The sequence below is a fragment of the Lolium rigidum genome, chromosome 1, assembly GCF_022539505.1.
Source record: "Lolium rigidum isolate FL_2022 chromosome 1, APGP_CSIRO_Lrig_0.1, whole genome shotgun sequence".
Lineage (NCBI taxonomy): Eukaryota > Viridiplantae > Streptophyta > Magnoliopsida > Poales > Poaceae > Lolium > Lolium rigidum.
In genome coordinates this window covers 126487559-126504862 of record NC_061508.1, presented here as the reverse complement: position 1 = coordinate 126504862, position 17304 = coordinate 126487559, and the positions used below count along the sequence as shown (strand labels likewise).

The 17304-nt window shown below is 45.2% G+C and overlaps 1 protein-coding gene across 1 annotated transcript in view; it reads left to right on the top strand.

Annotated features, from left to right (window-relative positions):
* Positions 1–328: 328 nt before the first annotated feature.
* Positions 329–17304, top strand: part of LOC124651377 (7-hydroxymethyl chlorophyll a reductase, chloroplastic-like) — a 32424-nt gene continuing 15448 nt past the window's right edge. Inside the window, exons 1-2 of the mRNA XM_047190476.1 lie at positions 329–358; positions 1926–2041. Coding sequence (XP_047046432.1) covers positions 329–358; positions 1926–2041 — 146 coding nt within the window. The remainder of the gene's footprint in view (positions 359–1925; positions 2042–17304) is intronic.

Genomic DNA, 17304 nt, shown 5'->3' with positions numbered 1-17304 from the left:
AGGTCCAGTATTGAATTCAAACTAAATTTATTAAACTGGATTTAAATTAAAAAGGCCGGCGGGAAAGCTAACTGGGCCCAAACGTTTGAAAACGGCCCAAGGCCAGCCCACCACGCATCTGTGCACGCGCGGGCCGCCTGACAGTGGGCTCCACCCGTCAGCGACGCTTAACGCCGAAGCGGTATGAATCAACAGGGGGCGTTGGATCAGATCGTGATCTAACGGCTCAAGTGTGTCGTCGTCGACGGCGAGAGAGGGGCTCGCCGGCGGCTCAGGTAGGGGGTCGGAGGCTCACCGTGGCTCCAGCTAGGGTTGGGCAGTATGCGCGATGGCATTGTGGACGACGTCGAATCTCCTGGTACCGGCGGCAGCTCCAGGGGTGGCCTCCTTCTCTGGCGATCGTCGGCTACTGTGGGCGGCGGCGAGCTTGCAATTGGGGGCGTCTGGTGGCTAATCGAGCATGGTGAGGTGCTGGGGAGGTCGAGGAAGGAGAGGAGAGGCTGGTGGTGTGAAGAGATGCTCGAGGCGAGGCCTCCTTTTATAGGCGCGATGGTGGCCGGGGTGCTGCGGCGAGGTCGACAAGGGCGCGGCCGCTCCGGGGGTCTAGGGGGCTAGGCGACGACGGGGTCGTGTTCACGACGTCACGCGAAGCTACGAGCGTGAACGGCGCGGCAAGGGGACGCGTAGGGTTGTCGGGGCCGTGCATGTACTGTCGCGGCCGCGGCGGGCGCTTTGGTCCTCTCCGGCGGCCGTGGTCGCCAAGGCGTGACGCCAGCTTGTCCGGCGAGCTCCGCGTGGCGAGGAAGGTACCAGGGCGCGCGGGTTTGGTCGGGGTACGGCGAGGTGCTGCGAGCGACGCGTGGCCGTGTCGCGCGCGGCCGTGCATGGTGACGTCGCCCATGCCGCTCGCGTCGTACCTGGGGCGTACTGGGCGCGAACGTGGCGGGTCATGGCGTCGTCCTCGCGATCAAGGGCGCGTACGGGGAGATCCAGGAGGGCGTCGTCGACATGTTTGGCATGGTGGCGTGGGCTGCTGTGGAGAGAAGAGAGGGGAGGTGCGTCGGGGTGCGACGTGGCCGGCATGGCCATGTCCACACCATGGCTGCCCTCTCCTGGCGGTTCCTTGGCATGGGCTTGGTGTAGGGGTGTCCCCTGGTCAAAGCTAGGGCAAGTGGTGGTCAAGGAGTGGTCTGGTTTGGGCAAATTCGAAAATGGGGTGATCTTGTTTTTAATAAAAAGTCTCTACTTTGCTTGATCCTATCTCTTGATCCAAGATGAATTTGGGGTGATGCCCTTTACCAAAGTTGTTCATCTTGTTGTGTACTTGGATGACATGCAAAGGTTTGGATTTGTTTAGTTTAGAAATTTTGAAATAGAGGGGCTCAAAGTAGTAACCAGAATATAAAATTCAAAAATGACCATTATCTCATGTGCTCCTATTTTTATTCTTGGCTTTGATTTACTTGGGGTTTCTTTGATTCTCAAGGTTGTAGTTACTCTTTAATATCATATTACAAGTATTGGTGAAGATCAAATGGGTCTATGGTCAATTTTACAAATTTGACATGGACCATATGTTAGGGTTTTTAGGGTTTTATGAATATTTGATTTCTTTCTCTTTTTGATTTAATTGGTTGGTGATCATTACTTGATCACTCTAGGGTTTTGGAATTCATCATATACACAAGATAACACTCATCATGGCATATCACTCAAAATGCACAAGTCCTATGCAGGGTACTATATGCAACATTTGAAAAGTTTTTGTTGGTTCTCAAATTTGGTCTCTGAAATTCTTCTTCTCTCTTTTATTAAAATTTGGGGGTGTTACATTTAGCATGTTTTGAAGGAAAATAGCTTGATAAACCATACGCGGTGATACTTAAGATTTGCTGTTATATTAATTGCTAGAGTTTTTTTTGCAGGTGAAGGAGGACGTTAAGAACCAGTTGGAATTATGTGCAAAGGTGTTAAAGAAGGTTGCGAAGGAGGTGTTTGGAGCAAGACGAAGCTGGGTGCCGTGGACGCCAACACTGGCGATGTAAAAAAATAAAATGAAGGAAAAAAGGCAGCAACAAAAGCACTGTAACTGGTGCTAGGGATGATCTGGAGAGAGAGGGGTTGGCTGGCTATATAATCTCGACTTCTCTTTTCATCTCGTTTTCGCCAGCAGTTTGCTTTTGTTGTACTGTTAAAAACTTCGGTATCCTGATCAGGAGTTGGTCAAAATTGTAGTTGCTATGTTGTGACTCAAATTTAATACAAAGTTATACTAAATCCGAGTCAATTAAAAGAGATCGGAGGGAGTATGAATGTATGATGGTTTTGTTTAATGAAATCGGGGTGATCCCTTTTATCTAAAAAAGTACTTAGCGCAGCCACATCGTGCAAAAGATCAAATCTGACAGAACGCTGAGTTTGGCATCGCGGTGAAATATGGCTACGGCTCCGCAACATGGTCATTGCTAAATAGCTATACCATGGATGTCAACTCTGACTAAAACAACATATAAACAGGTTGTGTTCCGGGCTGCATGTTGAAAAGCGGAAGAAAATCCTATACGACCCTGGGTCGTACCCTCCATGGCTAGACCAAGTCACGCGTCCAACACCTGGCATAAACGAATCTCAAAGTTTGCCACCAATTCCAGTTAGCAAATCCCTATCGTCTAAGAGCTCCCAAAGCGTCCCCAAACCGATTTGGGGAGCACCGGACAAAAAAATTTATTTCAGCCGCGTCTCCTAAAGCCGATTTTTGTCCGGCGCGACCCGATACGGTGTCTGGCGCCCCGAGCTGGGACGGGGACGCACCGGGCACGCCGGACACAACGAAAAGCGAGGCGAAGCGACGAGGGCCCGATGCGTCAGCGGCTCGGAAGGCTAAAACCCCGCGCCTACCTTTGGTCAAGCGACGTTAATGGCGTCCCTGGTTTCCCAGGCGACTCAGGGATGCGTCTCGTCGTGCATGGCCGCGTGGCCGTCCACGCCGGCGTTATTGCGTGCAACCACCCGCTGCCGCGCTGTACATTAAAACGCCCTGCGGTTCGTCCCAATCTCTCACCGCTCCCAAACCTTCTCGTCGCCGCCGCCTCCCCCCAGATCTTTTCCTCTCCGCTCCAAACAATGTCGACCTCGTCCTCCCGCAAGATCGCTGCGGCGAACGGCTTCGGCCGCGGTAGCCTAACCGTGCCGGAGCCGTGGGCGCTGTACCACGCCCGATATCCTGTCCCGCCGGACATGCGGCTGCCAAGCAGCGGCGGCTGGAAGATGGCCGTGAACGGCATTGGCGTCCCGCCGCCGCCGAAGCCGGGCACAGAGCAATGGAGGGACGACATCAAGGCCCGGCGGGCTCAACTCACCGCCGAGGAGCGAGCAGATCCGACATGGGCGGCCAAGGACAACGACGACTGGTGGGCCACGTTTCTTCAAGGCCAAGTACGACGTCGAGATGCACAACACCACCGGCCTCATCGGCGGGCCCAACAGCTGGAACAAGGACGGGCGCACCCTGTTCTGGGGCGTTCCGGGGCGCACCCTCGACAACGTCATCCGCGGCATCCGCAACGGTGCTCCAAGGTTGGAGACGCCGCCATCACCGCCACCGTCTCCTCGAGGAGGACCACCGCAATGGCAGCCGAGGAGGACCACGTACTCGTCCTCCTCGAACTCTTCTTCCTCAGGACCGGCCCGATCGACGCCGTTCTCGTCGTACCGCTCGGCGCCCTACACCGTCCCCAAATGCGTGGTGAAGGAGGAGCCGGCGACGTCCGTCAACACGAGGCGTGGCGGCAGCGGCAGCCGGCGGCCGCAAGAGAGGCGTGGCGGCGCCCTCCTCATCCCGAAGCCGGAGGTGAAGGAGGAGCCGGAGGAAGCGGTGAAGGCGGCGCGGCGGGCGGAGTACAAGCGGCAGCATCGGCTCATCGCCAGCAGCGACGAGCCCGAGGACTGCCCAGGGCTGCGGGCAGCGTGCTTGGCGTCGATGAACGACAAGGACGCCTGGAGGGGCGACCTCAACATGGCGATCGCCATGTCCATCCGCGACTCCGACAAGCCGCTCGTGGACCTCACCGACGACGGTGAGGCTGTGCTGCAGATCGGCCGGCGTTCGCCACTCTCCCCCGGGCCCCTGGCGTCCACGACCGCGCGACTCCTTTACCCGTTGCGTTGATCCTTCCACGTGAACCCTTGTCGACGCCATCCCTCGCGGAATCACCGGCGCTCCAGCTAGCCACACCCTCTTTGGTACCGTCGCTCGCGGCGCCGCCGACGAACAGCAGCCTCAACTGCTTGCCTGCTGGCCGTGGTCAATCTACTCTGTTGTTGCCTGCTATTTTCTTATCAGCACGGTTGGTGGATTGGACTGCCTGTGATACTCTTTTTCGGTGGACTTCGCTGGAGCGCCGGATTGAACTGCAGGGCCGGGACGACGGCGAAGGAGCGCCGGTGGTTGGGGTGACCTGCCTGTGCACCGAGGAGTGTGGTCTTCCAGGAAAGCAGCGGGGATGGCTCGCCGGTGCTCACGGCCGAACAACACGTAATGGATTCGTGGCAGAGCAGTTCTCACGTGAGGGAATCGTGGCAGAGCAGTTGCTTCGGCTATCTTTTTTCTCTATTTGAAACCACCCTCGAAATGTAGTAAACTAGTTTGTAAAGCCAAAAAGTAAATTTGAAAATATTTTTGGCTACACTTTGTGGGTGCCCTTGGTTAGTGCACTTACGTCACTTACCCGATGCTGACTGGAGAATGAGAACTCTGCATTGCATTCAGTTCAGTTTTTGCCTCTGCATTCATCCGGTCATCTCACTTCGTTGTATTTTGTGCTAGACTGCTAGTATCACGAGTTATGTACGGGCCGATGATGCACGATCTTCCTTACATGAAATCATTAGGTATTGTTGCATGACAATCTGTTTTAGATTTCCTAAACCTGATGAAACCTGACATTTTCAAATCCCAAAATATGAAGCAGGATGGATCCAACAACACAAATATTCACGGGATATAGCACCACACATATGCATTTCTCGATGATGCACATGCTACTAGATAATAAGAGAGCTTGTCCAACTCACATGCTCGAGGAGAGAGTATCTAGTCCTTACGGAAATTCGTCTTGGCTCCCGGGAGCATTTGCTCCCGGATTTTTGGGGAGCAAATTTTGTTTTTTTTAACTTTTCAAAAAATTCCGAAAAAAATCATGCACGTACCAGACTATGGCACGCACCACCTTCTGAAGTTTCGCTGCGAAATGTCATCGTATGCGTCCTGGGCAAAAATGACAAATTTCCAAATCTGAGATTCAAATTTTTGGATCTCATTTCATGTCAGAAATTTTTTATTTTTGTCCAGGACGCATACGATGACATTTTGCAACGACATTTTACACGTTGGTGCGTGCCATGGTCAGGTACGTGCATGATTTTTTTCGGAATTTTTTGATAAGTTTTCGATTTGTTCTGATTTTTCGAAAAAACCAGGAGCATATGCTCCCGAGAGCCAAATCGCCGCTCCCCTAGTCCTTACCAAAGTCTTATGAAAATCTTTCCTACACTTATAAAGTTCGGAGTTGGTGGAGTCTCGGTCTTTCTATACTTATCTTCTAACTTTTTTCATTTTGCAGTTAGTGAGGGGGAGTGGTGTTTTGGAACATGGGAGCATATGCTCCCTCTATTTTAAAATTCATCTTACACATATTTTGAATTTCAAAAAAATTGAAACGAAAAATTCGCACGTACATCTTCACGTGCTACGCGCTCACAAAGTTGTTTCATAAAAATGGACTTGTCATGTGACGTGTGTAAAAAAGACAAAACTCAGTGCTAAAAATAATGCTTTTTACAAGATAAATTTTCTCTTTTTTACATAGAACACAAAAAATATTTTTTTTTTCGTGAAAATTGACGAATACACATATATTATGGAGATGTACATGTAGAATTTTTTGTCAAATTTTTTCGACAACTCGAAATATAATTTGTTGGTATAGGGAGCATACGCACCCGGGAGCCGAATTGAATTTCCGGTGAGTTCACTCTCTCAATACTTTTTCCTATATATAAAGGCAGGATAAATAATTTTTCAAAAACTGAAATAACAATTACAGTTATCCTCGGACATGGCCCTATCAATGGAAAAGACATCAATAAACAAACGAGCTACTATATTTACATGTGGAATTAGCTGTCTTGAAAAGGCACAAATAAACAACTATTTGCCACAAATAAAGTTTGGAGTTGGTGGAGTCTCGGTCTTTCTATACTTATCTTCTAACTTTTTTCATTTTGCAGTTAGTGGTGAGTTCACTCTCTCAATACTTTTTCCTATATATAAAGGTGGGATAAATAATTTTTCAAAAACTGAAATAACAATTATAGTTATCTTCGGACATGGCCCTATCAATGAAAAAGACATCAATAAACGAACGAACTACTATTATATTTACATGTGGAATTAGCGGTCTTGAAAAGGCACAAATAAACAACTATTTGCCACAAATAAATAGATATTCACATGTAACCAACTTAAAAACTTAGTCTAAGTTTTACCTTCCTCCAGGAAACCAACTCTTCCAGTTATGTATGGTAGCATACATGACCCAATCTTTTTTACTTATACTAGGACGATGGAAGACATCTTCCTTATACCATCTTTCTTCCCCGATTACCACCTGACATCTAATCTGATTACACAACATCCCACATTTCAAAATCCAAACCTTGCATATTACTTCATTATATGGTAGTCTTAGTTGTTACAACACTGTATTTTCTTCCATCTTTTCTTGCCGGAACCACACAATGGTTGCATGACACCAAGACTCTTCACCCCAACACAGTGGTAGTCATGGCGTAAATCCTTACAAATTCAGGTGGTATTTCATAGCAATTGCATGGGATCCGTTCTAGTTACAAGAAAGTTGTGAAGAGGTTTGATCTTTCTGCAATATTAATATGTATGCACCTATGCAACCAAAAAATAGATCCAAACTCGGCCTAAAATTAAAGAAAACAGAGAGAGAAAATCATGTGTTGTGAATTCACTACTCACAACAAACTCAAGAAAAAAATGTTTAATCCAGAGATAATAGTGGGCCAAGTAAAGAGACCATATTGATTTAGTCAATATTCAAAACTAGATTGCGTTTTTTGTTTTTCGATATGCATTTAAATTATAATATGTGACATAAGAGAACATGTTGTGTCTATGCTATCAATTCTTTCCTGAATTTTCCAAGACTGATTAGGTGGTGTTTCCGGACTTGGGAGTACTCTAAGCCCAGGGGTACATGCTACATCCTCCGACCAAGAGATACACTATAGTTGATGCAGGTGAAGAGAAAAATATAACATTATGGAAATGCCTAAAAACAGCCCCTTCCGGTGTTCACCACGCGAGTCCTTGTTCTTTTAATTAAAGAAGGAACATTAAAATTACCTCCCAAACTCTGTATCCGTGTATGAACACAACCATCGAGTGTCTTTACTATTAAAGGGTATTTGGTGGTAGGTGGCGGTTGTGTCACGCATCCCTACTCCCAGGCACCACGACACTCACTATCCCTATCCCTCTCCTTCTACACCCACCACAAAACTCCAACCATATGACACCTCTTTGCACACAATTTCTGTCGATGGTTGTTGGATGATGTGTATAGTGATCGGGACCTGCTGCCTCGATGTCATCCCCCTTGGGGAGTTCACAAAATAGATAACACTACTCCCTACATTCAGGATTCAGGGTTATAGGATGTCTAACTTTCTAGACCTAAACCAAGGTGAGCGCAGAGTACAACCTAGATGTACTACACTAACAAACTACTCACTCCGTTCACTATTAAATGATTTTCTTAGTTTTTTCTGAAAAATGCATGTATCTAGACACCTTTAGTGTGTAGGTTCTCTTATTTTAGTCGGTATCACATTGAAATATCTAAAACATCTTATAATAGTGAATGAAGGGAGTATTCAATATTCGTAAGGAGCCTAGTAAACCTGAATTGGGGGAGTATGAATCGAGGATATGCAATGAATTGCTCCTGATTCCCACTCCAACAAAATCAGCAACAAATTGAGAACTTTCCAAAGGATTTGCAATTAAATACTCCTGATTCCCAGTCAACAAAAACAAGCAACAAATTTGGAACTTTATTAGTTCTTAGGAAATTAAAAATGGATTTAAAAGCAATTAAGTACTCACAATGGTGTGACCGTTTCTACCATGAGGACATGTACAGCATGGTGACGTCAAACTTTACTTAGAAAATTAATTTTGTACTAAAAATAAGAAAGATAAGGTTGTTTTCCATTAGCCAAGGGATGATCTCTTAAAAAAAATAGAGAATGATATTCCATAACGTTGTACCATATATCTTTCCTTAGAAAACTAATTTCTTACAAAAAAAATGATTCCCATTAATTGCTAGGGATGAGAATAATGCACTATACACATTGTACATATTGCTTTCTCTAGATGATGCGGATGGCTAAGGGAAAGCATGCCGTCTCTACCACTAGCCTTGACAGTGGTGTATTTGAAATGGTGCAGAAATCCATGGAGTAAATGATTTTCTCTTATTGTTTATAACTGGATGGAGAAATATTGACATTAGTATTTTCATGGTAGACTATGCAAGATGCAAAATAGATGAGGGGTAGGGTGACATCGGAGGAGACAAAAATATGGTCAAGTGGGGCCAAATAACCTCTCTACCACACACTCTATTATCATATACAATGGGAAATATGTTTTTAGGGTCATTGGGTGACTGTTGAACACCATGTTATGTCATATTATTTTAATCAAATGTATAGTTTCCATGATTATCAAGTTATTTTTTATTGACATCTACTATGTACATCCAACAATTTAGATTACGTCCCTCAAACTTTCCAACTTTAAATATTATTTCTTCCTTTCTTGTATTTTTTGATATCTTGATACAAATGTCACTAACTTAAGATAACTCATGGAGTTCGATGACTCCAGGTTACAATGACACTTGGCATGAGGGTTAGGGACGGTTGGAGAATGAGGTATCTCAATAGGGAAGGTACACATAGGGAAATGGTAAAAAAAATCTAAGCGCGCGAACCAAAGCTCTCGGGTATACATGTGCGTCTGCTTAAACACATGTGTGTTTATACAAATCATTAGAGGAAGCCAACACCTTGTGTTTTTAGGGGTGAAGGCAGAAATGTTGTTGGATATAAAAGAAAAATAAATAATGATTTCAACATTTATGAATGAATTAGTCTGAAAGGATACATGCATTCTAAACATAACAGAGGCAAACGCGAAATGACCAATGAAGGTAGATCAGTTATACGAGATGTGACACAATGAACACTTACGAAAAACGGTGTACACACCCGCGTTGAATCCACTATGGAAGTCCATGACAATAATTTTTATCTTAGATGCCGGTTTCGACAAATCAAGGCCAGATCATCAACATAAAGACAACACCTTCAACAATGAGATGAAGCAAGTTTGTTCTTGCTGGTCTAGCTGGTGGAGGCCAAATCATAGGTTCTAACCTAGGATGTGGAGTAGTCTTGAAATTACCATTTTGATGGAAAATCTCCCGACAACTAGTTCGACCCCGAAACGGAAGCAGAAGTTAGATCACTGCTTGCTATTGAGTAATTGTTTGCAAGACCTCAGTGATTGGGCAAAGCAAAGGGGCAAGTAAGAAAGTTGCACCACGAGAAATCATGTCAATTCTACTCCGATTTGATCTAGATAATCAGTAGCCCCCATCTCTTGTAAAGGCCTCTAATTTTCAGTGACGAGAGAGGGACACGTAATCAATGATCATGATATGTTGACTCGACTTTTTTCATGAGGGAATCATTTGCAAGGTCGCAACCGCATAAGGTTGAATCGGTTAATAAAGGCAACACACAATAGAGAGGGGGCACTGTTGAAAGATTGATATGTTGCCTAGAGGGGGTGAGTAGGCATTTTGAAAACAAACATATTTGTCTTGAAATAATGTGAAAATAAACCACTCGTTTAATTTTCAAACATAAAACATAAATAGGTAGGTCACCTAAGTGCACAAACAACGTAAGATAGATAAGATGAACTTGGACTTGTCTGAAGCTAGGCCAAGTCTAGAGAGCAAAATAAAAAGGACGCCAAATATGTGATCTCTTTTGCATACAGACTCTATTTTTAATGAACTTGTTTAAAGATAACAACAAGATCTAACTACTCACACAAATAGAAATCAAATATCCACAATACATGAAGGATGCCAAATATGCAAACGTTGAGCTCTATAAAAATGAAGAGCTAGGTAAAACATTCAACACCAAAATGTGCCATATTTTGGATACGAAATACATTTTTGATGAGCTTGACCTTGCCTTCTAAATAGCAAAAAGCTCTACATACTCACAGAGAAATACCAAATACCAACCAAAGAGGAGGATGCGAAGAATGCAAAATTTTGAGCTCTCTAAGAACGATATGATCAAACTACTATCCCGAGAAGCCCTCTTGAGTGTACATCTACCAAACTTATAACTTGATATCCCACAAATCACCTTGAGACCGGCAAAACTAGGAAAACCTAGCAAAGAAAAACCTTAGACTTGATAATTCCACTTGAGATAGAAGATGACAATCATGCCTACCTCAAGTTGGACCACCTTTGGTGATCACGCTTGCTTGGGGAATGCTCAAATTTTTCTCTCTCATAATCCATTATGGATAAACATCATGTGAGAAAATCATCACATGTACATAAATAGACGGCAAGGTTGACCATATGACCCCTTTGAGATGCTCATCTTGAACTTGCACTTCCCAACCTTGATAACAATCATCACTTGACGTGATCCTCTCATGGACTATATGAAAATCTTGCTTTTGATGCAACCTCATGGAAACATACCTAAACTTCACATAAACAACAACACATAGATCATGGGTTAGTTCACAAAACCGAGTTGACAATTTCTTACCATACCATGATATCACTTGACCCCACACGATACATCATTTATGATTTCTATGTTGACCAACTTGAATCCAAACTTTGCACTTCGTCTTGGTCAAAGGTACTTCAACATGCTCTATCACAATCATTCCTACCACCTCAAATGGAGAAAAGTCTCACCAGCTTTGAGAGCAACAATTGGACACACGTCCAAGAGTTGTAAGATAAGGTCTTCACGATTGACCGAAGATCAGATTGTGGCCATCCTTTTCCATCGTGTACTCATGTAGCACCAGAGCGTCACCATCACTCGCGAGCTCCTATGTACGAGATTTGTATATATGCTAGCACCGGAGCGTCACCGTTAGTTTCACCCTAGCGAATGGATGCAACACATGTTCTTTTGTCTTTGGAGAGTAACAATGAGCTATGCACCATCCACATCACTTGTGAAAGGGGGCACTTTTCCTAGGCACATCTGAAAGAGAAAACTTCTACTAACCCCAACTGCCTATGAAGGTCACCGCAAGAGGCCTCCCCGCTTGTTAGTGTGTGGCGAGCCTGCGGAAGAACACACAAGTAGTTGTCAGAATCATGATTTCATTATACGATTCTATGACTTCATGGCCCAAATTGAGAGAAACGATTCAACGATCTTGCTAATTAGAATCTAAGATTTTACGATTCTAAAAGTTAAGATTCTACGGTTTACGATCCTACCATAGAGGTTCCGATCCGATTCAGAATCACGATTCTAACAACATACGTGTGTGTTGGGCAGGGAAGGGGGGGGGGTGAGCCCTCTTTTGACTTATGAACATTATTCCATGATATCTGCACTGAAAAGATCTTTGAAAATACTGGACCCTATATTGAAAATTCTTTGCAATGTTTAGATGCTATCTTTCAGCATATTAACTTTTAAAATCGAAAGCACCGTGGCAACATGGAGAGTGACTTACATGAGCAATTTTCCCCATCCATTATCCATACAAAAAGAAAAACAAAAAAGGTGCCATAAGTAAGAGCACTGGGTAGCAAGCGCTACACTGAATATGTGCTATTCAGGAAAAAAAAAAGAATTCCATTCTTCTCACAATTATTTGCATACCTTTACATTTTATATACTCTGTTTACAAATGTAGGAAGCTAAACTTCTTATATTAGTGGACACAGGGGAGGAAGTATTTTTTTGCTACTAGGTTACTTTTCTTAATGAAATGAACCAACTTTTCTTTTAGTCAAATGGAAATAAGTCAATTAACCTGGTTAGTTGACAAGAGGCCGTTCAATGTAGTTTTTTAAACGGAAAGCATAAATGCCCAGTTTTAAATTAATAAAGCCATACGGCAACAAATACAAGAATGCTGATAACAGCTTACAACACCACACACGTCACAAGCACACACATATATGAAACAAGCCCAGCTTAAAACAGGATGAAGACCTTCACGCTCGATTTCTAGGAAGAAGCAAACAACAGCAGAAGACTAGCCAATCGACCTTGATCGCAACACCACAAGATCAGCGCCAATGATAATCCGGCAGAGCACAAATCTCCTTCCTTGCTGCAGAGGGGCCTGCCCTCTCGCCCTGGATCGAAGGGTGTCGCACCGTCAGACAAGGATTGTTCACCCGGATACGTCTCCAACGTATCTATAATTTTTTATGTTTCATGCTAGTTTCATGCGAATAGCTACATGTTTTATATGAACTTTATATCATATTATGGCATTTATTGGACTAACCTATTAACAAGATGCCACAGTGCCAGTTTCTGTTTATTATGTCTGTTTATTGCAGAAAAGACCCAAAAACCAAAGTATTCGGAAAAATCCAGAAAAATTACAGAAATTATATTTCGCCAGAAGACCCACGGAGCCAGAAGGGCCAGGCCAAAGGAGGCCCACGGCCTCGTCCCCATCCACTGGCGCGGCCAGGAGGGGGGCGGCGCCGCCCTATGGGGTGGGCCCCTCGGGCACCCCCTCGTGCCGCCCTTTCGCCTATATATTCCTTCCGTCGCGAAAACCCTAAAGAGATCTATCATACTCCAGAAAGACTCCCGGAGTGCCGCCGCCATCGCGAAACCTAGTTTCGGGGGTCAGAAGTTCCTGTTTCGGCACCCTGCCGGGACGGGGATCGACCCCCGGAGCCTTCTCCATCGACGCCACCGCCTCCATCATGCTCCGTGAGTAGTTCCCCCATGGACTACGGGTTCTAGCAGTAGCTAGTTGATACTCTCTCTCCCATGACTTCAATACAATGATCTCATGAGCTGCCTTATATGATTGAGATCCATCTGATGTAATCGGTGTTGTGTTTGTTGGGATCCGATGAATTGTTACATTATGATCAGTCTATCTATAAAGTTTGTGAAGTTATTGATGCTGCAATCTTGTTGTGTTTAATGCTTGTCACTAGTGCACGAGTGGCATGATATTAGATTTAAGCTCTATAATTATTGCTTAGATTGTATCTACAAGTTGTTTGCACATGTCTATATCCGGAACCCGAGGTCCCAGAGTGACAGCAACTGGGATAACTGGAGGGGATGGTTTAGATATGAGGATCACATGTTTTCACCAAGTCTTAATGCTTTGCTCCGGTGCTCTATTAAAAGGAGTACCTTAATTACCAGTAGATTCCCTTGAGGCCCGGCTGCCACCGGCTGGTAGGACAAAAGATGTTATGCAAGTTTCTCATTGCGAGCACGTATGACTATATATGGAAAACATGCCTACATGATTAATAAAACTGGATGTTATGTCTTAATGCTATAATAATTATGTCAATTGCCCAAGCCGTAATTTGTTCACCCAACACTTGTTATTGGAGAGTTACCACTAGTGTAGATAGCTGGGAACCCCGGTCCATCTTTCATCATCAAATACTCACTCGGTCCTATATGCCATTAGAAGTAGTATCAACTATTTTCACGGTGCCATTGCCTCGTGTTATCATGCTACTGCTGTCTGTGTTACTTGTTACTATTGCTCTCATATTACTCGCTGCTTTCACATCACCCCCGTTACTAGTGCTTTTCCAGGTGCAGCTGAATTGACAACTCAGTTGTTAAGGCTTATAAGTATTCTTTGTCTCCCCTTGTGTCGAATCAATAAATTTGGGTTTTACTTCCCTTGAAGACTGTTGCGATCCCCTATACTTGTGGGTTATCACACCCTTGAATAAAGAGAGTTGTTGTCCAAGAGACAGTCACATGAGGCTCGATCTCGCTGGCTTTCTCGCAGCGACGAGCATGCACCTGCAGCAACAGCTTCAACCGGGACAACCGAGAAGAAAAGGGAAAGCTTGGGGGCAGCCACTGAAAACGGAGGTGCAGGGAAGTCGAGCGAGGACGGAAGGCCCCCAGCCCAGCATCCCTACCAGCTACAGCACCAGCCCACAGATTCCTCCAAACAGGGCAGCACTCACCAGCTACCAACGACCCCAGACGGCACCTCCAGAGAGGGTGCGCCACCGTGACGCCGCCGCCGTCCAATCCGAGGGATTTTGAGCTTTCACCAGGGATGGAGGTAGGGTGTGGGGAGGTAGTGACAAAGGATTAATTTGTCAATGCCTACAGATTGTAGACTAGGGTTTTGCTAGAAGTAGAGGGCAAGTAGATCTCGAAGGTTTCAGCCGAAAAGTACTCGCCGATTATGAAAACTAGGGTTCTGTTGATAGTAGATTCGATCCTTTCTTCGTCCCTCGACTCCCCCTTATATAGAGGGTGGAGCCGAGGGTTTTGTAATACACAAGTTACAGAGTTCGGGAGGGTTTCGTACCCAACCCGTAAGATTACAAATCTCTATCTTTCCTAATACAAACTATCTTTCCTTAACACTAAGTAGGCTTCCGAGTCTTCTTATTCTTCGAGTCCTGGGCCTTTAGTAAACCCCGGGTACCATCTTTGGCAGGCCCATTAGGGATGCCTATGTCAGTAGCCCCCGAGATTTTTCTTGAATCGAAGAATCAGGGAAAATCTCCAATTTTACTCATTATACAATCTTTTGATATGCAAATATTATTTTGTACAGGGATATCGGTAGTTGGGGCTAGTTCATCTGACGGATCAGGTACTAGTTAACTGCTCTAGTGGCAATCCGCAAAAACCTACTTCAAGATCACGTCCCTGGACATGATCTCGGGATACTTGGTGTAAACTTCGACAGGTGCCGCTTAAGGTCTTACCATTCTGTCGAGTCCCGGTCATATTTTATCGGGTACCTAATGCGTCCGTTAGGATTTTTCTTCGTATCCGTTGATACGGAAAAAAGTAGCAATCCGCCGTCGGAGACGGTGCCACGCCGCTCGGAACGGATCCGGGGTCTTACCTTCGCAAAGTTTTGCGGCATTCAGAGATTTATTCGCGACTTTTAGCGCTCTGAGAATATATTGTCGAGTGCTTTTCGGCTGTTGGAATAGCACATTTTATCGAGTCATATTTGATGACTTATTGTGTCCTCCCGATGGGAGTATATGTAGAGTTATCTGTGTAACTCGGAATATGCTTACTTCTGTTTCTTTATTTTAATCAAAATTCATCGGGGACTCGAACAGCGTTCCCGATGGGAGTAGCCCCCGAGGCTATAGCCAAGAACTTGTGCTTGGGTGTAGGCTCCACAGATTTATATCATCTGCTGCTATATTTGTAATCCTTCTTTATATTTTCATATCTACCGGGTGCGCGACCAGCGCTCCCGATGGGAGTAGCCCCCGAGGCTATGAACAAATGCTTGCATTTGGTCATAGGCTCTCGCCATTTCTATCTTGTCATACTCGAAGTTTTCTATTTTTCCAAAGTAGCCCCCGAGCGTTTGGGCAAAAACTTGTATTTGATCAAAGGGTCTCGAAATAATCTTTCGTTGTCGATATTCTCGTCCGGCTTCTTAGTCGAATTTTCCTTTTACTACCATGACGTCATTGCTGGTGGTAGCCACGATTTCTATATTGGAAGCATACGAAAACTGCTCCGCTCACTGCCCTGTGGGTCCAAATTCCTCATCTAATTGACACGTCGTGCAAGTGGGGGACACACGTTCTCCACTTTTTCTGGCGCACGTTCCGTAACTTCTCCGGTGTTAAAATACCTTTTTACCCTTGTGTCTACCTGGTTATCATCTACCGCATCTCTTTTCCATCGAACGGTCCAACGCTTCGCCGCACCTCTATATAAGATCTCCTTCTTCTTCCTCGAGCACTTCTGCTCACGCCGTTCTCCTACTCTCCTCTGCAAAATCTTCTCCTGTGCCCCACAACTCCTTAAGCTCATCTTCTCCAAGTTGTACTCCTGCGCCATTGTTGATGCCACCGCGTCGGTTGATCAAGCACAGCACGCCTGAATCATCAATGGCTGCCTTAGATCTGGGGACCACGAAATGGGAAAGGTCCAAGATTACCAATCAGGACATCAATCTCTTGAAGAAGCTGGGGATTAGCAAGAAACCCAAAGCGGTGTGCTTCCCTAGTGAAGAAAGCTACCCAACCCCTCCAATGGGGTATCGGGTAAGTTTCGTCGATCATCTCATCCGCGGTCTTTCCGCCCCCATTCATCCTTTTCTCCGTGGATTGCTTTTTGTTTATGGTCTTCAACTTCACCACCTTACGCCCAACTCAATCCTCCATATCTCCATTTTCATCACCCTCTGTGAGGCCTTCCTTGGTGTCCAACCTAACTGGGCATTATGGAAGCGCATTTTCTTTTGTCGCCGTAATGGCTCTCCCAATGTCGCCTATAATATAGGCGGCGTTGTTATTTCTGTTCGCCCCACAGTCAATTACTTCGACGTCAAACTTCCTGACTCAGTTCAAGGGTGGCGCAAGAAATGGTTGTACATTCAGGAGGAGAATCATGGATGTGCTGAAGACAACATCCCTCCTTTCGATGGTGCCGAGAAAATCCTTCGCCGCCGTTCTTGGGATGCAGAGGCTACCGAAGAAGAAAAAACTTCGACAGAGACCTTGATGACTCGCATCCATGAATTGCAAAATACTCGCGGCAAAGAGTTGTCGGGTATCCAAATTACATCGTATTTCCTTAGAGCTAGAGTGCAACCTCTTCAGGATCGCAAAAACCCTCTCTGGAATTATGCTGGCGACGAGGACACAGATCGGTTGTCGACGAATTTGGAGGTCAAGGACTTGGAAAAGCTTGTCCGAAAAATCTCCTCTCTCAGCAAAAAAGATTCTGTCCCTACCTCTTGTCGTGTAAAACCATACAGCGCCACCAATGCGCTTCCCAAGGTATACTTTGCTGTTTGATTTGATATTGCCTTGCTATATTTTTGTAACTCCTTTATTGACATCTTCCCTTGTTTTTATATAGAACCATCCAAATCTTGTCTCGCTTCCTCCCCTT